Source organism: Papio anubis, chromosome 3, assembly GCF_008728515.1.
Source record: "Papio anubis isolate 15944 chromosome 3, Panubis1.0, whole genome shotgun sequence".
NCBI lineage: Eukaryota > Metazoa > Chordata > Mammalia > Primates > Cercopithecidae > Papio > Papio anubis.
Window position 1 is genome coordinate 61,497,374 of NC_044978.1, and position 24,945 is coordinate 61,522,318.

Below are 24,945 nucleotides of genomic sequence, written 5' to 3' on the forward strand. Positions count from 1 at the left end.
TACCATGTAAACTTTTTGTGCCACTGTACTTTATTATTAATTATTCTATGTGCATAATCATTGAGTGTATTATAGGGTACATGTGATGTTTTGATACCAGCATACAAGTTGTAATGATCAAATCAGGGCAATTGGGGTATCCATCATCTGAAGCACCTATCATTTCCTTGTGTTAGGAACATTCCAATTTCACTCTTATTTCAAAATATACAATAAATTATTGTTAATTATAGTGACTCTATTATGCTATCAAATACTAGATCTTATTGATTCTAACTGTACATTTGCACCCGTTAATCATCTCCATTCTATCTTCCCCTCCCTGCTACTTTTCTTAACCTCTGATAATCATCAATCTACTCTTCATCTCCATGAGTTCAATTTTCAAAAATATTTAGCTCCCATGTATGAGTGAAAACACATGAAATTTGTCCTTCTGTGACTGGTTTAATTTACTTAACACAATGTCCTTCAGTTCCATCCATGCTGTTGCAAATGACAAGATTTCATTCTTGCTTATGATTGAATAATATTTCACTGCATATTTGTACATTTTCTTTATCCATTCATCTGCTGGTGAACACTTAGGTTGATTCTGCATCTTGGCTACTATGAACAGTGCTACAATAAACATGGAAGTGCTCATATCTCTTTGATACAGTGATTTCCTCTCTTTTTCATATATACCCATTGGGTTGATTGCTGGGTCATACGGTAGTTCCAGTTTTAGCTTTTGAGGAAGTTCCATACTGTTCTCCACAGTGGTCATACTAACTTACATTCCTACCAACAGTGAACGAAGTTTCCTCTTCCTCTTTCTCTACATCCTCACCAGCTTTTATTATTGCCTGTCTTTTGAATAAAAGCCATTTTAACTAGGGTAAATGATATATCACTGTAATTTTGATTTGCATTTCTCTGATGATTAGTGATGCTGAGCATTTTTTCATATACATGGTTGGCCATGTGTGTCTTCTTTTGAAAAATGTGAAATGTCGGCCAGGCGCGGTGGCTCACGCCTGTAATCCCAGCACTTTGGGAGGCCAAGGCAGGCGGATCACCTGAGGTCAGGAGTTCGAGACCAGCCTTACCAACATGGTGAAACCCTGTCTCTACTAAAATACAAAAAATTAGCCAGACGTGATGGTGTGCGCCTATAGTTCCAGCTACTCAGGAGGCTGAGGCAGGAGAATCACTTGAACCCAGGAGGCAGAGGTTGCAGTGAGCCAACATTGAGCCACTACACTCCAGCCTGGCAACACAGCAAGACTCCGTCTCAAAAAAACAAAAGAAAAATGTAAAATGTCTATTCAGATCTTTTACCCATTTTAAAATCAGATTATGATTTTTCCCTATTAATTTATTTGAGCTCCTTATATTCTGGTTCTTAATTCCCTGTCAGATGAGTAGTTTGTAAACATTTTCTCCGATTCTGTGGACCACTGTGGTTTTTAAAGACATGGTTCCTGCCTATAGACATTTCTTTTCCTTCCATATCCTTTACTATAATCTAGTTGAGAAAATAAACTACAAATAAATCACATTCATACACTGACATGCAATAACTCAAAATAAACTACTAGTTAAGAGAATTCAACAACATTCAACAGTATAAAAATAATTGTTTACAAATTTCAAAAATAAGTTACCATAATCAAATAAGGGTTGACATCAAATATATTACAATGGTTCAGTGTCAGGCAATCTGATGTAGAGTCATGTCAACATAGTAAATAAGAAAAAAACGTAATTTCTATATATATAAAAAAAGCATTTGCTAACATTCAACACCTAAACTTATTTTCCCCTCCAATAAGCATTTTCTTTTTGTAGAGACAGGATCTCACTGTGTTGCTCAGGCTAGTCTGGAACGCCCGGCCTCAAGCCTCCCAAAGTGTTGGGTATTAAGGCATGAGCCATTGTGTCTGGCCTAATTATTTCTTAAAAATTTCAGGTCAATAGTAAAAAAATTAAAGTAGCATTGAATTACCACATATTTTCATTCAAATCAGAAACAAAAACGTATCTGTGGATGATGTATATATCTAACTTTTTAAAAAATTAATTAACTAATTAGTTAATTTTTGGGGAAATGGGGTCTCACTCTGTCACCCAGGCTGGAGTACAGTGCTGCCATCCTGGCTCACTGTATGCTTCACCTCCCAGGGTTCAAGCAATCCTCCCACTTCAGCCTCCAGAGTAGCTGGGACTACAGGCATACCACCACACCCAGCTAATTTTTACATTTTTTTGGTAAAGACAGGGTTTTGCCATGTCGCCCAGGATGGTCTCAAACTCCTGAACTCAAGCAATCTGCCCGACTTGGCCTCCCAAAGTGCTAGGATTACACGCTAGCTTTTTTTTTTTTTTTTTTTTGGAGACGGAGTCTCGCTTTGTCGCCCAGGCTGGAGTGCAGTGGCCAGATCTCAGCTCACTGCAAGCTCCGCCTCCCGGGTTTACGCCATTCTCCTGCCTCAGCCTCCCGAGTAGCTGGGACTACAGGCGCCCGCCACCTCGCCCGGCTAGTTTTTTTTGTATTTTTTAGTAGAGACGGGGTTTCGCCGTGTTAGCCAGGATGGTCTCGATCTCCTGACCTCGTGATCCGCCTGTCTCGGCCTCCCAAAGTGCTGGGATTACAGGCTTGAGCCACCGCGCCCGGCCACAAGCTAGCTTTTTTTGTTTTGAAACAGAATCTTACTTTGTTGTCCAGGCTGGAGTGTGCTGGCGCGATCTCGGCTCACTGCAACCTCCGCCCCCGGGGTTCAAGCGATTCTCCTGCCTCAGCCTCTCGAGTAGTTGGGATTACAGGCGCACATCACTATGCCCGGCTAATTTTTTTTATTTTTAGTAGAGACGGGGTTTCACCATATTAAAAACCACCAGGCTGGTCTCAAACTCCTGAGCTCACATGATCCACCCATCTTGGACTCCCAAAGTGCTAGGATTACAAGTGTGAGCCACTGCACCCGGGACAAGCTAGTTTTTTAAAAAACAAATTCTAGGTCAGGTGCAGTGACTCACACCTGTAATCCCAGTACTCTGGGAGGCCGAGGTGGGCAGATCTCTCGAGCCCAGGAATTCAAGATCAGCCTGAGCAATATGGCAAAAACTCTGTCTCTACAAAAAAATACAAAAATTAGCTGAACGTGGTGGCATGTGGCTGTGGTTCCAGCTACGTGGGAGGCTGAGGTGGGAGGATCACTGGAGTCCAGGAGGTCATGGCTGCAGTGAGCCATGACTGCACCACTGCAGTGCAGCTGGGTGACAGAGTGAGACCTTGTCTCAAAACAAAACAACATTTTGTTTTGTTTACCAAAAAAAAAAAAATTTTTTTTTGAAATCAGCTGGACAAATGTCATCTATTAAATGACCCACATATTTTTGCAACTGACTTAAAACACTACTATTACTATGTACTAAACATCCATATATTTCTGCCAGTTATTTTCAATCCTTCATTAGGTCTTATTTGCCTACCTTTTATTTCTGCACCCATATCATGCTGTGTTTATAACAGTAGCATTTTAATACTCATTGTTATATGACTGAACTAGTCTTTGTTTACAACTCTTCCTTTCCAGAGTATTCCTGATCTGATTTTATTCTCATGCATTTTCTCAAAATAATTTTAGGATGCTTTTATGGATGTAGGTTCTATGTTCAATACTTTAATTGAAATTGCATTACATTTTAAAAAATGCTTAAGGAGACATAATATCTCTATAAAACTGAATTTTTAATCCAAAAAACTTTCCAATTTAGTTTTTTATGCCTATTGGTATAGTTTTAAAGTGTTCTTCTTATGTATTCATTTTTATTTATTTTTATTTTTTGAGTCTTGCTCTGTCACCCAGGCTGGAGTGCAGTGAGTGCTATCTTGGCTCACTGCAACCTCTGCCTCCCAGATTCAAGTAATTCTCTTGCTTCAGCCTCCTGAGTAGCTGGGACTACAGGCATGTACCAGCATGCCTGGCTAATTTTTTTGTATTTTTAGTAGAGATGGGGTTTTGCCATGTTGGCCAGACTGGTCTCGAACTTCTGACCTCAAGTGATCCACGCTCCTCGGCCTCCCCAAGTGCTGGGATTACAGGCATAAACCATCACACTCAACCCTTTTATGTATTTTACGAGAATAAGTTATTTGATAAAGCAGCAGCACAAACTAATACATTATTAATTTTTTTTTTTTTTAGACAGGGTCTCACTCTATTGCCCAGACTTGAGTACAGAGGCCTGATCTCAGTTCACTGCAACCTCTGCCTCCTAGGCTCAAGCAATTCTGCTGCCTCCGCCTCCCAAGTAGCTGGGATTAGAGGCATGCACCACCATGCCCAGCTAATTTTTGTATTTTTAGTAGAGACGGGGTTTCACCATGTTGGCCAGCCTGGTCTTGAACTCCTGACCTCAAATGATCCACCACCTCAGCCTCCAGAAGTGCTGAGATGGAGCCACCGCACCCAGCCCATTATTAATTATTAATAAAGGAAGCAGAACAAACTAATGTTAAAGGGAAAAATAGTGCAACAAATTAGTGTTCTGATAGCTGGCAACTTGGTAAGAAAAGACAATTTCAGAATTACACATATTATACGTAACATGGATTTTAAAATTAAGCAAGATACAACCCAACAATAAAAAGATGGAGAACTCAATGTAAAAAGGAGCAAAGGTTTGAAAAGACAGTTCTCCAAAGAAGGTATACAAATGGCCAATTCACACTTTAAAAGATGTTCAGCCTCACAGCCATTAGGGCGTGGTCAAAACCACAAGGAAATACTTTTATACCCACTATGATGACTTGGACAAGTACAAAGTTGGTGCATATGGCAAAATCAGAATGTTTATTCACTGCTGGTGGGAATATAAAATAGTATAGTCACTTTGGAAAACAGTTTGATAGTTCATCAAAAACTTAGAATTATCATCATATGACCCAATAATTAAACTCTTCAGTATACACAAGAGAACTAAAAACACACATTCACACAAAAACTCATACTTGAGTATTCATAGCAGCACTATTTATAATAGCCAAAAAGTGAAAACAACCCAAATGTCCATTAATTTATGAATGGATAAGCAAACTGTGGTATACAATACAATAGATTATTTAGCTATACAAAAGGATTAAGTTCTCCTTGAATGTTCTGATGCTGTAAAAAAAAAAAACAAAACTAAAAAGAAGTACTGACACATGCTACAACATGGATGAACCTTGAAAACATTATGCTAAGTGAAGAAGCCAGATAAAAAAAGCTACATATTGCATGATTCCATTTATAAGAAATGTCCACAGTAGGAGAACCCATAGAGACAGAGGGTACACTAGTGATTGCCAGCAGGTGGGGGAAGAGGCAAGGGAAAGTGACAGCTAATGGATACAGGGTTTCTTTCTAGGACAATGAAAATATTCTAGAATTAGTGACAATGTTGATGCCTGCACATCTTGGTAATATAATTTAAAAACCATTCAATTGTATATTGTAAAAGGGTGAATTTTATCTCCATTGCTTTTTTTTTTTTCTTTGAGATGGAGTCTCGCTCTGTCGCCAGGCTGGAGTGCTGTGGCATAATCTCGGCTCACTGCAACCTCCGTATCCTGGGTTCAAGCGATTCTCCTGCCTCAGCTTCCCGAGTAGCTGGAACTACAAGTGCACGCCACCACGCCCAGCTAATTTTTGTATTTTTCTTTTAGTAGAGACGGGGTTTCACCATGTTGGCCAGTGTGGTCTCGATCTCTTCACCTCACGATCCTCTCGCCTCGGCCTCCCAAAGTGCTGGGATATCCTTGTCTCAGTTTTTAAAAACTAAGGCTAGTGGATCAGTAAGAATGCATTCCAAAATCTTAACAGCAATTCACTCTTGGGAGGGAAATGGAATTAGGTAGTGGAAAGTGGCAGAGATTAAAGGAGATTTTTTTTTTAACTTGGCACATTTTAAATTTTTTTAAGTTTATAATTTTTTAATAGAAAAAAATATAGAGGATAAAAATATTTGGCAAAATTTGAGGGTACAGAGAAAAATGTTACTAATTCAGAAGATACAGAAAGAACTTCTATGATGTAGAGGAGGGGTTTTCAATCTATAAAATTTTGTTCTTAGCAGTTGAACTCTTTGGAAAAGAGAAATCTAAAGATATCCAAAACATATGAGATGCAAGTACAGTTACTTTGGTTGAAGGGGAGTGAGGGATGTGTGAAGCTTGCCTATTTGCATCCCTTCTCCAACAATACATCAAAGTATGCAATTACATAAACCTAGAAATATTTTACAGAAAACCAGGTGCCTCCTTTAAAAAAAAGATTTCAAAAACATCCTTGTCTTCTCTAATTTTATAGCTTTTTCTTTCTACCATTCTCTCAGGAATTAACTGTATCCCATAATATTTTTCCTGGTGTTATTTAACAGTTGTTTGCTAATAATTTCTTATGTGCTGATTCTCCAACTAGATTACTCCCCTTTAATACTCACTATTCTTCTGTAACGTTGAGTAGTTTAACCCTCCTGAGCCTAAAGACAGAGAATGAGATCCAGAAATATCCAGCCTAAATACTTCTTTATACATTAGGCAAGTAATAAACATATGCTCCCAAATATACATGAACGTAGTTATTAACAACATTCAGTTAGTGCACAGATAGTATTATTTGTTTGTTTATTTTTGAGACGGAGTTTCACTCTTGTCGTCCAGGCTGGAGTGCGATGGCATGATCTTGGCTCACTGCAACCTCCACCTCCCGGGTTCAAGTGATTCTCCTGCCTCAGCCTCCTGAGTAGCTGGGATTATAGGCATGCGCCACCATGCCCGGCTAATTTGTATTTTTTTAAAGTAGAGACGAGGTTTCTCCACGTTGGTCAGGCTGGTCTGGAACTCCCAACCTCAGGTGATCCACCTGCCTCCGCCTCCCAAGTGCTGGGATTACAGGCGTGAGCCACTGCGCCCGGCCCACAAATAGTATTCTTTAAATATGAAATGAAAAATCCATACTGCACTCATATTTTAGTATTTATTGTTGTTATACTCCAATATGTAATCTATTTTTTTTTTCTGTTTTTCTGTTTTTCTCTCATTTGAATACCTTATCAATGTGTACTGGATAATCGCTTGAAACCAGATTCTGGCATCTTTCTCGATTTCCAATCATCTTTCTGAATTCAAAGAGTCTATTATGGGAAAGAAGACAAAAAGGAAAAAATTCATCTTTTATATCACCTACTAGGCATATTATAATTGAGACTGATTAACAGTAATTAAAAATTAGCAAATCCAGTTCATAAGCCATATTAAAATTTAATTTTGATCATTAAAGAAAGAGATTAGGCTGTTTTTCCCCAAACTGAACACTTTTTTCAGAAAAATGTGAGAAATAATATTGTTCAGAAAGTAATTAATACATATAAGACTCAAAATTAAAGGCACCAATCCTGAAAATTCATTTTCTTTTTTTTTTTTTTTTCCGAGACGGAGTCTTGCTTTGTTACCCAGGCTAGAGTGCAGTGGCGCGATCTCACCTCACCGCTCTCACCTCACCGCAACCTCTGCCTCCCGGGTTCAAGCAATCCTGCCTCAGCCTCCCAAGTAGCTGGGATTACAGGCATACGCCACCACACCTGGCTAATTTTTGTATTTATTTTTTTGAGACAAGAGTCTCACACTGTCGCCCTGGCTGGTGTGCAGTAGCGCTATCTCGGTTCGCTGCAACCTCCACCACCCGGGTTCAAGCGATTCTCCTGCCTCAGCCTCTCGAGTAGCTAAGATTACAGGTGTCCGCCACCATGCCTGTCTAATTTTTTGTATTTTTAGTAGAGATGGGATTTCACTACATTAGCCAGGCTGTTCTCCAACTCCTGACATCGTGATCCGCCTGCCTCGGCCTCCCAAAGTGCTGGAATTACAGAGTGAGCCAGCGCACCTGGCCAATTTTTTTATTTTTAGTAGAGACGGTTTTACCATGTTGGCCAGGTCAGTCTGGAACTTCTGACTTCGTGATCCGCCCACCTCAGTCTCCCAAAGTGCTGGGATTACAGGAGTGAGTCACCAATCCTGGCCGAAAATTCATTTTCTTAAGTCCAGATTTTCCTATGAGCTACAGTGTATTTCAGTTTTAAAGTCATTACAAATTCGGGTTACCCAAGAAGACTCAATCCTTGAAAACTACATACAATTCTTATTAGCTTAATAATTATTGAAGTAAAAAATCTACCCTGTGTTTCTGAGAGCTCTCTATTTAAAAAATCTGAATTATTTTTAAAATAGTACAATTTATGATATGGGCTAAAACTTAAGAGAAATAACTAAAAAGACAAAAGTAAAAAGGAAATAATTACATTTTACATAGTTTAATGTCTAATTTGCTGGACAATTGCTCTGTATTTGAGAGTAAGAGATTTTATAACAAAGTTTTAAATGTTCATTAAAACAACAAATTCAGAACAAGTATTCAGGAAAAAAAATTGCTTGCCTTTTGAGATCTTCTGGCCTTCCCCATCCTCTGATAAAAAGTTTTGTTAGGAGAAGTCTCCGGTACAGAATATCTAACTTGCTCACACCCATCAGTAGCAAACAAGCATCTATAAAACAAAATTAAAATGCTTTTAAAATGTTTTATTTTTTTCAAGGCAGCAGGTCAATTCTCTAACCATTTCTTTGACTATCATGTAAAATTAAAGATTCAGACTAAATTCCTGAATTAATTCCTTTGGAAACAAAATACAAGATTTTGGGGAAAAAAAGAACTGGGTTGAAAAGAGAGAAGATGTATACCCTTGAACTTCACTAAGCTGTGAATTCCTCTAGGGTAGGATCTTCCCATCCTCAGTACAGTTGCTGAAATAAGTACCCTCTATTTGCTGGAAAAAAATAGTAGGGGAATATGTGATAGTGTATTATCTGCCAGGCACCACTATTTTAAGAACTACAAACACATGCACAGGTTCTCATTAAACCTACCAACAATTTTGAGGAAGGATTTATTATCCCAATTATACAGACAAGAAAACTGAGGCACAGATAATTTACTCAAGGTCACACAACTGGTGGAAAACATAGCTAAGATTCAATCCCAGGCACACAGCTCAACATCTAACTACGACACTACACCCTCCTCTACTATACTACAGTGAATGAAAAATAATCATCACTGCTACTACTTGCATACCATTTATCTATCTTCTCAAATATTTCCAAAGATTTTTAAGTATCTACCTCCATCTTGTCAAACTGAATGGTAAGATTTTGATTTGTGGGTGAAACCTGACACAGATTCAGGGTTTACTCTACTTAGATAAATGAAAAATGAAAATCTGCATTTCCTTTTTCAATTGTTTTATTTTTTCTCAGATCTTAGGAAATCTGCATTTCCATCAATGAGCTTTAAGAAGTACTTATCCATTGCTTCAGATTTTTTTGAAACCATCCGTTTTATCTTCTATTTTTACTTTTTCATTTTTTAATAACCTGCAAGACCAACTTAATATTCTCTGTTTGCCTAGGTATAGAATGTAACTCACCATCAATTGGGCTGGCATTTAAGTTATTTTAATGGTTGGACCAGCAAAACCAAGTCATTCATACTGCCTCTTATAATTCTCAGTACCAAGAAGAAACATTTACTAGCTAATGTACTTGTTAGACAAGACAACCTATAGCCAGAGTATAGGATTAAGTGTTTTTAGAAGCACCCATCTCTCTTTTTCCCAGTTTCCATGTGCTCTTCAATGACTCTTGGATAAATGTGTGGTTTAGACATAACAATGTTTGAAAAAATGTATTGCATACACAGTTTTGTTATTATACTATTTATGTCTACCACTATACATAAATAAACTGGTATTAATTACTAGAGTCCTATAAATTATCATTCATCCAGTGTTTTTTTTTTTTTTTTTTTTTCTGAGACGGAGTCTCGCTCTGTCGCCCAGGCTGGAGTGCAGTGGCCGGATCTCAGCTCACTGCAAGCTCCGCCTCCCGGGTTCACGCCATTCTCCTGCCTCAGCCTCCAGAGTAGCTGGGACTACAGGCGCCCGCCACCTCGCCCGGCTAGTTTTTTGTATTTTTTAGTAGAGACGGGGTTTCACCGGGTTAGCCAGGATGGTCTCGATCTCCTGACCTTGTGATCCGCCCGTCTCGGCCTCCCAAAGTGCTGGGATTACAGGCTTGAGCCACCGCGCCCGGCCATCCAGTGTTAAGTGCAGTTCACCATAGATGAACCATCCCTGGGTGGGTTAATAAGTTCCTGAACTTGTAAGACTATGTATGATTTTTTTCATTCAACAAATATTTATTAACTGCTTATTATATTCCAATCATTATTTTAGGCCCTGTGCCACAAAAATGACAAAGGAATGGTCTTGTTCTCATTGATCTTAGATTTTAGTGGAGGGAAAATAATTAAAAATTTAAAAAAATCTATCTAACTATCAAAATAAGTAAGAGTAGAAGATAATAACACTATGATTAAAATGAAACAAGGCAATGTGGTAACAACTAAAGGGCTCTTCTGGTAATTTAAAAAAATCTTTGAAGAGGTACCAAAAAGGCAACACAGATGCTCCTCAACCTACAATGGGATTGCATCCCAATAAACCCATCATAAGTAAAAAAAAATTGTATGTGGAATATACATTTAATACTCTGACAAACTTATGGTCAAAGTCAAAACAATCATAAGCCAAACCATCATAAGTTAGAGACTGTATGTATTTAAGCCAATAGCTACATGACAAGGAGCACTCAAGTCTTTAAATTGCAAATCTCATTAAAATCATACACCTCTTGAAATCTACCCATTACTATGTTCCAGTGAATGTGTTGAAAATTACCTACTCAGTGGGTAAAGCACAGGTAGAGATAATTAATATAAGGGAAAGGAAATAAAAAATAATTACATACTCTTTTTAAATTAAAAAACGCTCACTGTAAAATTCTTAAATTCACCAATATGAAGGTATGTATAGTAAAAATGGGGAAAATAATCCCGTTCCAATCACTTTTTTTTTTTTTTTTTTGAGAGGGAGTCTCGCTGTTGCCCAGGCTGGAGTACAGTGGCGGGATCCCAAGCTCACTGCAACCTCCGCCCCTTGGATTCAGGCAATTCTCCTGTCTCAGCCTCCTGAGTGGCTGGGGCTACAGGCACCCATCACCATCCCCAGCTAATTTTTGTATTTTCAGTAGAGACGGGGTTTCACCATGTTCGCCAGGCTGGTCTTGAACTCCTGGGCTCAGGTGATCCGTCTGCCTTGGCCTCTCAAAGTGCTGGGATTACAAACGTGAGCCACTGTACCCGGCCCCCTTCCTATCACTTTTAATTTTACTTTTCAGGCATATCTAGTGCTAACAGTTTGGATTCTACTCTTTCTGATCTTTTTCTTGTTGATGTTACTTATTTACCTACACATACTGTCTTGCTCTGTTTTGTGTTGCTATAACAGAGTAACACCAGCTGGGTAATTTGTAAAGAAGAGAAATTTATTTCTTAAAATTCTGCAGGCTGGAAGTCCAAGGCTGAGGGGTAAACATTTGGTGAGGACCTTGCTGCATCATAACATGGGGGAAGTATCACATAAGAGAGCAACAGAGAATTGAACTCACTTTTATAGTAAGCCCACTCTCCAGATAACTAATTCACTTCCAAAATAATAATATTAATCCATCCATGAGGATAAAGCCCTCATAACCTAATCATCTCTTATTAGGACCCACCTCCCAACACTATTGTATTGGGGATTATGTTTCCAACACGTGAACAATGGGGGACACATTCAAGCCACTGCACATACTTTTTAAAAAATTACAAAAGTAATGTAACACATTTTGGGCAGAATTAAGACAATATAAAAATTTTATACAGAGTAAAGTGGAGAAGCTTCTCTTCATCACTTCTTCGTCTCCTCCCATTAGCCTTTTTTTTTTTTTTTTTTTTTTTTTGAGATGGGAGTCTCACTCTGTCACCCAGGCTGGAGTACAGTGGCACAATCTTGGCTCAATGCAACCTCTGCCTCCTTGGCTCAAGTGATTCTCCGGTCTCAGCCTCCTAAGTAGCTGGGATTACAGGCACACAAAAGCACACCCAGCTAATTTTTGTACTTTTAGTAGAGCCAGGGTTTTGCCATGTTGTCAGGCTGGTTTCGAACTCCCGACCTCAAATGATCCACCTCACCAGCCTTTCAAAGTGCTAGGATTACAGGTGTGAGCCACTGCACCTGGTCGCCATTGTTAATATTTTAATACCTTGTTCTATCCACTTATACACATACACGTTTTATGGTGTTTTGTATTTTTCCTTTTTTTTTTTTGAGACGGAGTCTCACTCTGTCAGCCTGGCTAGAGGCAGTGGCTGATCTCGCCACTGCCAGCTCCGGCCCCAGGTTCATGCCATTCTCCTGCCTCAGCCTCCCGAGTAGCTGGGACTACATGCCTGCAACCATGCCCGGCTACATTTTTTTGTATTTTAGTAGAGAGGGTTTCACCGTGTTAGCCAGGGATGGTCTTGGATCTCTCTGACCTCGTGATCCGCCTGCCTCCCAAAGTGCTGGGATTACAGGTGTGAGCCACCGCTACCGGCTTCTTTCACATGTTTTTAAACATGGAAGAGCGAATTCACTTACTCATTTTTTTCAGTGCTATTCCTCCTTTTGTTTATAAACATCCGCAAAGCTCTTTCAAATTCAGGGTATATAGATCCACCTCATATTTTTCTCTTAACAGGTAAATTTAGATAATTTATATTTATTATTATGATAAATATTTGGTTTTTTTAATTGATTCTGTAGGTTGTTCACATTTAACTATTTTACATTTACTTTGAATAAACAGTTTGACTTGGCCGGGCGCGGTGGCTCAAGCCTGTAATCCCAGCACTTTGGGAGGCCGGTGACGCATGGATCAATGCAGGCTTCAGAGATCGAGACCATCCTGGCTAACATGGTGAAACCCTGTCTCTATTAAGAAATACAAAAAACTAGCCGGGCGAGGTGGCGGGCGTCTGTAGTCCCAGCTACTCGGGAGGCTGAGGCCGGAGAATGGCGTGAACCCGGGAGGCGGAGCTTGCAGTGAGCTGAGATCCGGCCACTGCACTCTAGCCCGGGCGACAGAGCGAGACTCCGTCTCAAAAAAAACAAAACAAAACAAAACAAAACAAAACAAAAAAAAAAACAGTTTGACTTACATACTTACCATAAAGTTGATGTTTCAACTTTATGATGAATTTATACAACGTAACCTCATCATAAACTGAGGAACATTTAGACTTACAGTGGTTCAACTTACAATTTTTCAGCTTTACAGTAGGTCCATCGGAGTGTTCAGTGCATTTTCAACTTAACAATATTTTCTATTTACAATGGGGTTTATCAGGATGTAACCATATCATAAGCTGAGGAGCATCTGTATTTAACATGTGATATATCACTGTGGCTAAGAGAACAGACTCTAGAGCCAAATTGGGTCAAATTCTTACTATAAGACTTTTAACAAGTCACTTAGCCTTTCTGTAATTCATCTGTAAAATGGAAGTAATGATAATACTTACCTGAAATAATTGGTATGCAATTTAAATTAGTTTATAGAAGGCACTTGAACAGCTCTTTGAAAATTTAAGTGCTACACCTAGTATAGAATCAGGATTTTAAGTCCTTATCAGATTTACAGCAAAAAGCTTCTACCATTCCATTAACTTTACAAATTATATTTACATGTATTCTATATGCTTAAATGTTTATATAATCAACCACACATCCAGTAGAACTCAATACACTGTAAAAGTATTCAAATTCAGTTCTTTAAAATATGAAATTCCTTTTTCTCATTGGAGGTCATTGTAAAATGGAGTATTTTTCTTCTCTTTACTAATGATTTTTCCAGGAACATTTTCTTTCTACTGTTTTCTAATTCCTATTTTTTAAACCTAGAAATCTATAAATCCATACACCTACTATGTACCCACAAAAATTTTCAAAAATAAAAAAAACTAGAAATCTTTTATAAACTTGGATTAAGTTCTAAAATCTATATTGTTTTAAATTTCTTTCAAATAGCTCTTATTAACTACAACTGTTGTTTTCATGTTTAAAATTCTACAATGAGTTTTCCATATATATTCAATTTATGTCATGACTTAAAAAATAAAAATGTAATAGTGTTCAATCTATATATTAACTCGATAGCACTGTGATTTTTAGTCTTCTCATCAAGCGATATACCTATTTATTCATTAATCCAGTTTTGCTTATTTTCTCCACTAATGTTTATGCTATCCCTGAAGTATCTTTACTACACACATTCTGCTACTAATAAATTATTTAGTATTTGTGATAACTACTATAAGATTCCTTTTCTTTGTATTTTCTACCTAGATGTTTATTACTAATTCGTAAAAAAAATTTATTCTAAATGTTTCTTCTGTCCTGCAAGTTTTGTATTAGAATTGCAAATGAATACATCAAACACTGAGCAGACTTATTCATTTGTAATGCAATATGCATCTTTCTACTATACTATGCCACTCCTCCAATATCTTCAAAGTTAAGCCTATCAGAAACCCAAGGTGAAAAATCATAAAGAAAGTTCTATGCATGTTACTACCTTTACAGGATTAAGCTTTTCAATCTGTACTATCCTAAATATTTTTATAACTGTCTTTAAAATAGATTTTATTTTCATTTTTAAAACAGATTTCTGATTATATCTGAATAACATTTTTCCAAAACAGCCTTAATAATATACCTAATAGGGAGAAAATATTGACTTTAAGGTGCACAAAAACTAAAGGCTATTTTATTATTTATTTATTTTTATTTTAATTTTTTTTTCTTTGAGATGGAGTCTCACTCTGTTGCCAGGCTGGAGTGCAGTGGCACGATCTTGGCTCACTTCTCGCTCTGCCTCCCAGATTCACACCATTCTCCTGCCTCAGCCTCCCAAGCAGCTGGGACCACAGGTGCCCGCCACCACATGTGGTTAATTTTTTGTATTTTTAGTAGAGACGGGATTTCACCGTGTTAGCCAGGATGGTCTCAATCTCCTGACCTTGTGATCCGCCAGCCTCGGTCTTCCAAAGTGCTGGGATTACAGGTGTGAGCCACTGCGCCTGGCTGAAGGATATTTTAAAAACAACTTATACTAAGTATATCCAATGACTGGTAGGATACCTAGTAGAATTCCTCATGGAAAAACAATAAATAGATGATATAAACAAAAAGTTTTAGTTTCCATTTTAATATGTTTTCAAATAGTATCTGAAAAGAATGCTATAAGAAGACTACAGGAGAGACCCTGCAAAGGTTTTCCACAAAGGGCCGAAGAGTATATATGATAGGCCTTGCAGGACAAGAGGCAAAGTTAAGGATATTATGTAGGTATTTCAGATAACAAAAGTCACATTTTTTTCACTGAGGAAATTCAAAATGTCATAAAAATAACTGAGTATACATTTTTGTAATGTATAATTAATGAGAAGAATGAACTTTTTCTTCTTGGGAGTTTGCTTAGTTGAGATTCAAAGTTAGTACCCCATAATGAAATTGGGTACAAATGTTCACCTGTAAAAACTATTCTTAACTTGAAAGACATAGAAAAACAGGCAGGTTGACCAATAGGCCATAGCTTACTGACCCCTGGGTTAGAAAATCAAATAAATCATACTTATGACACAAATATAGCACTATTATAAATGTAAACATACAACTATAAATCACTACATTAAAATTACAGGCCAGACGTGGTGGCTTATGCTTGTAATCCCAACACTTTACGAGGCTGAGGCAGGCGGATCATTTGAGGTCAGGAGTTCAAGACCAGCTTGGCCAATATGCCAAAACCCCATCTCTACTAAAAATACAAAAACTAGCTGGGTGTGGTGGCACATATCTGTGATCCCAGACATTCAGGAGGCTGAGACAGGAAAATCACTCGAACCTGGGAGGCAGAGGTTGCAGTGAGCCGAGACAGCACCACTGCACTCTAGCCTGGGTGACAGAGCAAGATTCCGTCTCAAAATAAAATAAATAAAATAAAATAAAGTAAAATAAAAGTAAATTATCCCAACCCTATAAAATAGGCATAAATATAATACAAATACTGATTTTAAGGAAATTCTATATGCCATAAAGTAGACCTAAAATTAATACTCTATCTAAAGTAAACACTAGTTATCTAATCAGCCATGCTTTGTTTTCCTCCATAAAATTTAGAATTTGGCAGAAGCTTCCTCACTTCCTAGGTAATAAATAAATACATAAAAGGTGGAAGCTTTTAGTGCCCATTGGCAGATGAATGGATAAGCAAAGTAAGTACATACAATCACAAACAACACACAATAGGAATATATTCAGTCATACAAAGGAAGGAACTTCTGGCACATGATACAACATGGATGAACTCAAAGGACATTATGCCAAGTGAAATAAGTCAGTCACAAAAAGACAAATATTGTATGATTCAATTTAAACAAGATACCTAGAGTAGTCAGATTCATAGAGGCAGAAAGTAGAAGCATGGTTGGCCAGTACTAGGGGGACGGGAAAAGGGGAAGGCTATTGTTTAATGGGTATAGAGTTTCAGTTTTGCAAGATGAAAACTGGAGATGGACGGTGGTGATACAGCTGCACAACAATATAGATGTACTTACCTTTGAACAATAGTTAAAATTATTAAGATGGTAAATTCTGTTAGTGTATTTTACCACAAGAACAAAAAATGAGAAAACAAAATAGAATTTGGGGTTAATCTGAGTCTCCAAATACAATTCTGAGGGGAAGTAAATTGATGCTTTCTTTTCCTTTTGACAGCTTTGTCAGTAAGCAGAAGTAGTTCACTATTCTTTTTTTTGAGAGTTTTCACTCTTGTTGCCTAGGTTGGAGTGCAATGGAGCGATCTTGGCTCACTGCAACCTCCATCTCCTGGGTTCAAGCAATTCTCCTGGCTCAGCCTCCCAAGTAGCTGAGATTATAGGCGTCCACCACCATGCCCAGCTGAGTTTTGTATTTTTAGTAGAGATGGGGTTTCACCATGTTGGCCAGGCAGGTCCCAAACTGCTGACCTCAGGTGATCCACCCTCCACCCTCTTCAGCCTCCCAAAGTGCTGGGATTACAGGTGTGAGCCACCGCATCCAGCCAGAAGTAGTTCACTATTTAACTCAGAACAGAACTTGCCAGATGCCATGGCTCACACCTGTAATCCCGCACTTTGGGAGGCTAAGGTGGGTGGATCGCTTGAGCCCAGGAGTTCAAGACCAGCCTGGGCAACATGGTGAAATCCCATCTCTACAATAAATACAAAAAACTAGCCATATATGGTGGTGCATGCCCGTAGTTTCAGCTACTTAGGAGGCTGAGGTGGGAGGACTGCTTGAACTGAGTTGGCAGAGGCTACAGTGAGCCAAGATCATGCTACTGCACTCCAGGTCTGGGTGACAGAGTGAGACCACATCACACAAAAATAATAAACAGTTGGGTGCAGTGGTCCACAGTGGTGTGTGCCTGTAGTCCCAGCTACTCAGAAGGCTAAGGTGGGAGGATAGCTTGAGCCTGGGAGGGTGAGGTGGCAGTGAGCTATGATAGTGCTGTTGCTCTCCAGTGTGGGCGACAGAGTAAGACTCTGTCTCAAAAAACAAAACAAAACAAAACAAAACCACAAAACTTAAGGTTAATATTCTCTTCAAAAAAAGGCTACTGCATAATTTAAATAGTTGGGAGCTTTTAATAACTAAGACCTTTAAAGAATAGAATTTGAAGAACAAATCTCTTGCATCTAGTTTGTTTCCTCCATCTTCTTCCCTTTTCCTTGAGGACTACCTTCCAAGAACCCAGCCTACTTGGGTTTTCTGTTTCAGGATCTCATCTGGCTTCAATCAAGGTGTCAGCTGGGCTTCATTTTCATCTGTAGGCTTGAAGAGACAAGAACTCACTTCCACGCTTACTCAGGTTGAAGGCAGAATTCATTTTTTTTGTGGCTGTGGGACCATGAGCTTCAATTTTTCTTTTTTTTGCTGTCCATCAGCCAGAAGCCAGCCTCTGCTCCTGGAGGCTATCCACAGCTCCCTGTCACATGGCTGTCTTCATAGGAAGTTCACAACATGGCAGCTATTTCTTCAAGGCCAGCAGGAAAGTAAGCATGAGCCACACGAGCCATACTTTTGCCATATAACAATGTCATCATGGGAATGACAGTCAATCACCTTTGCCATATGACTGGTTAGAAAGCAAATCATGGGTTCTGCCCTAACTCAGGGAAGGGAATCACACAAAAATATGAACATCAGAATTTGAGGATCTTGAGGGCCACCTTAGAAACTGTCTGCTACGCTGGGAGAAACCAATTGTACTTCTCAGCTTTTGAGTAGAGTATCTGGGGTGACACCCTCAATACCTGATGTTACTTACTTTCTTCACATTTTCCTACCAGTATGGGGGAAAAAACCCCCAAACTCCAGAGACTTGAACAAACATTTGTTTATAAGCAAATTTTGAAAGTTTGTCTAAATCAACAAGGCATGGTGGCTCACATCTGTAATCCCAGTAGTTTGTGACACCGAGGTGAGAGGGTGAGAGGATCGCTTCAGTACAGCAATTCCAAACCAGCCTGGGTGACATGGGGAAACCCTGTCTCTATGAAAAGTACAGAACTTATCTGGGCGTGGTGGTGTGTGCCTGTGTAGTCCCACCTACTCGGGAGGCTGAGGCAGGAGGACTGCTTGAGCCTAGGAGGCAGAAGATGCAGTGAGCCAGGATCACACCACCGCACTCCAGCCTGGGTGACAGAGTGAGACCCGGTCTAAGAAAAGAAAGGAAACGAGTGGGGAGGGAAGGGGAGAGAAAAGATTGTCTAAATCATGTTTATATATTTTCATTCACTTAACACCTTTGTCAGAAACAAGAATAAAAAAACCAAAACAAAGTAAAAACACTTGCCTCTTAGAATTTTGGTTTTTAATCATGAAACAAATGGTAAAAGGCAAACTAACTTCTGAAATGTTGTCTTCATTACATATATTTTCTACTTTAGTGCAATTACAATCATGTAAGTATATGTAGTATACATTTAAATTGCTTGACTACTGTTTTTCTTGTAGAGTGCATGTCAATGTGGAATAATAAAGAGTATATCTGGGCCAGGCATGGTGGCTTACGCCTGTAATCCCAGCACTTTGAGAAGCCAAGGCGGGTGGATCACTTGAAGTCAGGAGTTCAAAACCAGCCTGGCCAACATGGTGAAACCCTGTCTCTACAAAAAATACACAAAAATTAGCCAGAGCGAGACTCTGTCTCAAAAAAACAAAAACAAACAAACAAACAAAACAAACAAAAAAAAGAGTATGTCTGGTCTTTGACCTCAGTTCCTGGCATGAACTTCCTAAAACCCTTGGTTTTTCTTAAGTGATGAGTATCTGTTATGCTAAACAAGCAACTCCCTGTGGGCCCCCTGAAAGTTTCCGAATCAGGGCTGGCCACCAGAAAGGAACTTTGGGACCCTCTGACCTCCAGAGGGAAAGGGAGCTGGAAAGTGAGTTCAATCACATGGCCAAAGATTCACTCAATCATGCCTATTAATGAAACTCCAGTAGAAATTCTGGACACTAAACTTTGGTGGAGCTTTCTGGTTGATGAACACCTTGATGTGTCGGGAAGGAGATGCTCCCTGAGTACATAGGAAGAGGCCAGGTAGTTCCACATTCATTCCCATACCTTGCCTCATGTTTCTCTTCGTTGGGCTGTTCCTGAGTTGTATACTTTATAATAACCTATAATCATAAATATAGCTGTTTCCTGAGTTCTGAGTCATTCTAGCAAATTACAGACCCACAGGGCTCTCAGGAACTCCTAAATTTTTAGCCAAGTTGGTCAGAAGGATGAGAGGCCTGGAGAACCCTGAAGTGCATCTGAAGAACTGAGCCCTTAACTTGTGGGGTCTGCATTAACTCTAGGTGGTTAGTGTCAGAACTGGGAACTGAAGTACACCCAGTTGGAGTGGAAATGGAATAGATTATTCTTTACCAAAATTCTGACTAGTGTTACATATTCCAAATAAGATGCCAACTCTTAGGCCAGGTGTGGTGGCTCACACCTGTAATCCCAGCAGTTTGGGAGGCCGAGGCAGGCAGATCACGAGGTCAGGAGATCGAGACCATCTTGGCTAACATGGAGAAACCCCATCTCTACTAAAAATACAAAAAATTAGCCGGGCGTGGTGGCGGGCATCTGTAGTCCCAGCTACTTGAGAGGCTGAGGCAGGAGAATCATTTGAACTGGGGAGGCGGAGGTTGCAGTGAGCCACGATCACACCACTGCACTCCAGCCTGGGCAACAGAGCAAGACTCTGCCCCCTCAACAAAAAAGCCAACTCTTTGGATATACTTAGTAAGACTTTGGATATACAGAGCAAGACTCTGTCTCAAAAAAAAAAAAAAAAAAAAAAAAAGTCAACTCTTCAGATATACTTACTTTCTTCACATTTTCCTACCAGGGGAGTGGCGGGGGGGGGTGGGGGGGGCAGGTGGGAGCGCTATGGCATGAGTAAAGATAATTCTAGGTGATAATAGTTTTAATTATTTTATTCCCTGGGTCTTCCTGGAATTGTTAAAATATACAGCATCAATATATCTTTTGCATACATTTATTAAAGTGCAACAGAACAGTGGCATGTCATTGGAATGCAAGACTTCATTGTCTTTTTTTTTTTTGAGACAGAGTCTTGCTCTGTTGCCCAGGCTTGAGTGTGAGTGGGACAATCATGGCTCACTGCAGCCTCAACCTTCTAGCTCCTAGGTTCAAGTAATCCACCCAGTGCAGCCTCTAGAGTAGCTGGGACCACAGGCACACAGGCCACCTTCCTTGCCTGGCTAATTTCTGTTTCTTCTTTTTTTTTTTTTTTTTGAGAAGGAGTCTGGTTCTTCTCACTCAGGCTGGAGTGCAGTGGCGCCATCTAGCTCACTGCAAACTCCGCCTCCCAGGTTCAAGCAATTCTCCTGCCTAAGCCTTCCAAGTAGTTGGGATTACAGGCATGTACCACCACTTCTGGCTAACTTTTGTATTTTTAGTAGAGACGGGGTTTTATCATGTTGGCCAGCTGGTCTCAAACTCCCGACCTCAGCTGATTCACACACCTTGGCCTCCCAAAGTGCTGGGATTACAGGCGTGAGCCACCATGCCCAGCCTAATTTATTTTTTGTAGAGATGAGGGTCTTGCTATATTGACCAGGCTGGTCTCGAACTCCTGAGCTCAAGCAATCCTCCCACCTCAGCCTCTCAAAGTCCTGAGATTACAGGCATGAGCAACTGCACCCAGCTAGGACTTCACTGCCTTTTGCATTATATTATAGGTCACTTATTTTCTTTCTTTTCTTTTCTTTTTTTTTGAGACGGAGTTTCACTCTTGTTGCCCAGGCTGGACTGCAACGGCGCAATCTTGGCTCACCACAACCTCTGTCTCCCAGGTTCAAGCAATTCTCCTGCCTCAGCCTTCCAAGTAGCTGGGATTACAGGCATCCGCCACCATGCCTGGCTAATTTAGTATTTTTAGTAGAGACGGGGTTTCTCCATGTTGGTCAGGCTGGTCTCACACTCCTGACCTCAGGTGATCTGCCTGCCTTGGCCTCCCAAAGTGCTGGGATTACAGGCATGAGCCACCGCACTTGGCCCACTTATTTTCTTAACAGCGGCATGAAATGAACCAGGGGCATCATCTTCCTTTGTAACATCCATGGCATCAATAACAATAAGTGGAATCCACGATAGTAAAATAAAATTTAATTAAAAATCCTGGCTAGGCTGGATGTGGTGGCTCACATCTGTAATCCTAGCACTTTGGGAGGCTGAGAAGGGAGGATTGCTTGAGACCAGGAGTTTGAAACCAGCCTGGGCAGCATAGTGAGACCTCGTCTTTAAAAAAAAAAATCCTGGCCAGGCACAGTGGCTCATGATTGTAATCCCAGCACTTTGGGAGGCCAAAAACAGGACTGCTTGGGCCCAGGAGTGCAAGACAAGCCCTGGCAACACAATGAGATCCTGTCTCTACAAAAAAATTTTGAAATCTAGCCAGGTGTGGTGGTGCACACTTGTAGTCCCAGCTACTCAGGAGGCTGCAGTGGGAGGACTGTGTAAGCCTGGGAAGTTGAGGCAACAGTGAGCATGGTTGCACCACTGCATGCCAGCCTTGGCAACAGAGCAAAATCTTGTCTCCAAAATAAATAAACAAACAAATAAATAAACCCAACAACAACAAAAACAACACCTATATTTTAGAGTAAGAAGAAAAGTAATATACTGCTCATGAGATGCTCCATTTTCCTAAACTTTGATATTCTTCTAGATTGGTAGATAAAACCAAGGTAAGGCAAAAATATGGAGTTAGAAAGTTGCAAAGGAAGCAAGAAAGGACCTAAGAACGATGAACTTTTCAAATATTTTTGTAAAGTACTATATTTATTATTTGCCTAAATTGTTTACTTATTTCCAGTTTTCTACCCAAACTAGAAAACGTTCCCAGTGGCTCACGCCTGTAATCACAGCACTTTGGCAGGTTGAGGCAAGCAGATCACCTGAGTTTGGGAGTTGGACACATGCCTGACCAACATGGAGAAACCCCGTCTCTACTAAAAATACAAAATTAGCCGGGTGTGGTGGTGGGCACCTGTAAACCCAGCTACTTGGGAGACTGAGGCAGGAGAATCCCTTGACCCCAGGAGGCAGAGGCTGCAGTGAGCTGATACCGCACCATTGCACTCCAGCCTGGGCGACGAGAGCAAAAGTCCGTCTCAAAAAGAAAAAATAAAAAGAAAACCTTCCCAAATCACTTTTATTCCCTGTGCCACAAAAGTCAGCACTCCAAACTTAGACACAGCATATTCCTTACTATATTTACCTACTAATAAACAACTAATAAATGAGGAACAGAAAGTAAATCAAACACACATACAGGTTAGTATAAATTTGGTTCTGGGCTGTGGGATTACACAAATCTTCTTAAATTCCATTTCAGCTCCAAGAACAACATAAAAGACAGGTTTTGTGGAACTTTCTAAACACTTAAGTTTTTCTAGACAGGGTTGGCTGGGTCCAGGGTATTCAGTGCCACCATGAACAGATAAAAATCCAAGCCCAGGGTGAACATAACTCTAAATTACCAAAATGAGGCACCATCTGGAGCCATGCCAGATACTTAAAAGTCCCTGCTTCAGGCTGGACAGACAACAACGAGCTTCTGCAGAAATAGAACCCATTTTTGAAGTATATATCAAGCCAAAATGACCCAATTATCAATGTGACAGGGAAAAGCAAAGGGAAATAAAAATAGAAGTTCTAGTACAGTACCAAGAACTAAAAAGTCTTCCCTAGAAATGAGTTGCTAAAGTGACACTCATCATTTATTATGCTATCTAGTACTTTTATTTCCTGTCAATCTGGTATCTAAGTATTTAACAATGCAATACTAATTTTTTTCTGGACTTTTATCTTTACATTGGTGATATATATCTCAAAGGCATAAATGAAAATTTAAAAAATATCACCATGTACAAGAACTTATTCCCTTACCTAAAAAAAAAGAGACTTCAAGTTTTATCTTGTAACTTTACTTCTAAATAATGTCTATACAAGTTTAAGCAGCTAAGAAAGGGTTTAGATACCTCAGATATCCACTGGTAAAATCTACCTCCCTAGCTTCACAAATATAATTCAACAAATATAATTCCTTTTAATCTTACACTGAACAAGAGTAACAAAACAGGAAGCTTGTTTGTTTGTTTGAAACGGGTGTGGGTAACTATCCTAGGCAGTCACCTAAGGAAATCCACCAACTGGACTGTCTCATATTCTCGTGTGAAACATTCAAGAAATAATCTAATCTCTTCAAATTTAGCTCCTCTTTTCCATGGGCTTTATTAAAAAAAAAACAAATATATATATATACACATACACATATATGTGTAAATGTTTACTTTGTTTGGATGCTATGTGTTCCTAAGACACATTTTTTCTTTTTTTTTTTCCTACTGGTACAACACACTAAGCTTACTTAGATTTCACCAGCTGTGTATGTACTCATCCCATGTGTTTTTGTGGTCTGAAGTCATCACTTGGAGGCACCAATGGAAAAGAGCAGTGTCAGAGGACTGGGATTCCTCTACTAGCTGTATGACCTTGAGTAGGCCACTTTAACCTGTAAACAGAAAGTAATATATGCCCTGATACATGATAGCCAATTATTTCACTTATATAAAAACTGAATATCTACTATATATTTATGAGATATGAGGAAAGATCCTGCTTGCTGCTTTGCCATTTTTTCCCCTTAAGAAGCCTGGTGGTAAAGAGCACAGGTTTTAGAACCAGGAATCCTGCGTTTCTTGAATTCTAGCTCTGTTGCTTGTTAGCTGTATGATTGTAGGCAAGTTACTTAATCTCCCTGCCTTCCATTTCCTTGTATACATGAGACAATTCCCACCTCAGAGGATTGTTGTAAGGATTAGATGAGGTAATTCAATGAGCATTCATCCAACGTATATTTATCTAGGAACCATTCTGCCTACTGCTATACTGGTTAAAAATCCCCTTGTCCACTATATATGTGCCATACATTGCTAGCCCCCAGGAATTAAAAAAGACAATATAGACAATATAGTAAAGCGACATTATGGCAAGAAAATACTAACTTTTCTACCTATGTATCTTCTTGGAACCAATAATACAAATCTGACTTGTTTTTGTGAACTGTTACAAATGAATCTACAAGACTGAATCCAAGTGCAAATAGGTCTTGATTTAGATGGTATTTCTGAATAGTACGTTTCAAGGTTTTTATTTATTTATTTTTGAGACAGAGTCTCGCTCTCTTGCCCAGGCTGGAGTGCAGTGGCGCGATCTCGGCTCACTGCAGCCTCAGCCTCCTGGGTTCAAGGGATTCTCCTGCCTCAGCCTCCTGAGTAGCTGGGACTACAGGTGCGTGCCACCAA

At 39.5% G+C, this 24,945-nt stretch overlaps 1 protein-coding gene across 14 annotated transcripts in view; it reads right to left on the bottom strand.

The window, feature by feature from the left end:
- The window catches only part of ABHD18 (abhydrolase domain containing 18), a 70,209-nt gene that overhangs the window by 43,822 nt on the left and 1,442 nt on the right, over window positions 1–24,945 (bottom strand). For 6 of the 14 annotated variants that reach the window (XM_031664281.1, XM_031664292.1, XM_031664284.1 and 3 more), the window contains exons 2-3: window positions 8,463–8,571; window positions 7,080–7,164 (exon numbers count right to left, since the gene is read on the bottom strand). In XM_031664281.1, coding sequence (XP_031520141.1) covers window positions 7,080–7,164; window positions 8,463–8,554 — 177 coding nt within the window. In that variant the 5' untranslated portion in view covers window positions 8,555–8,571. Of the gene's footprint in view, window positions 1–7,079; window positions 7,170–8,462; window positions 8,572–11,847; window positions 11,873–24,008; window positions 24,153–24,945 lie in introns of those variants that run through there. The other 8 variants (XM_031664286.1, XM_031664290.1, XM_031664289.1 and 5 more) reach the window with 5 other exon arrangements.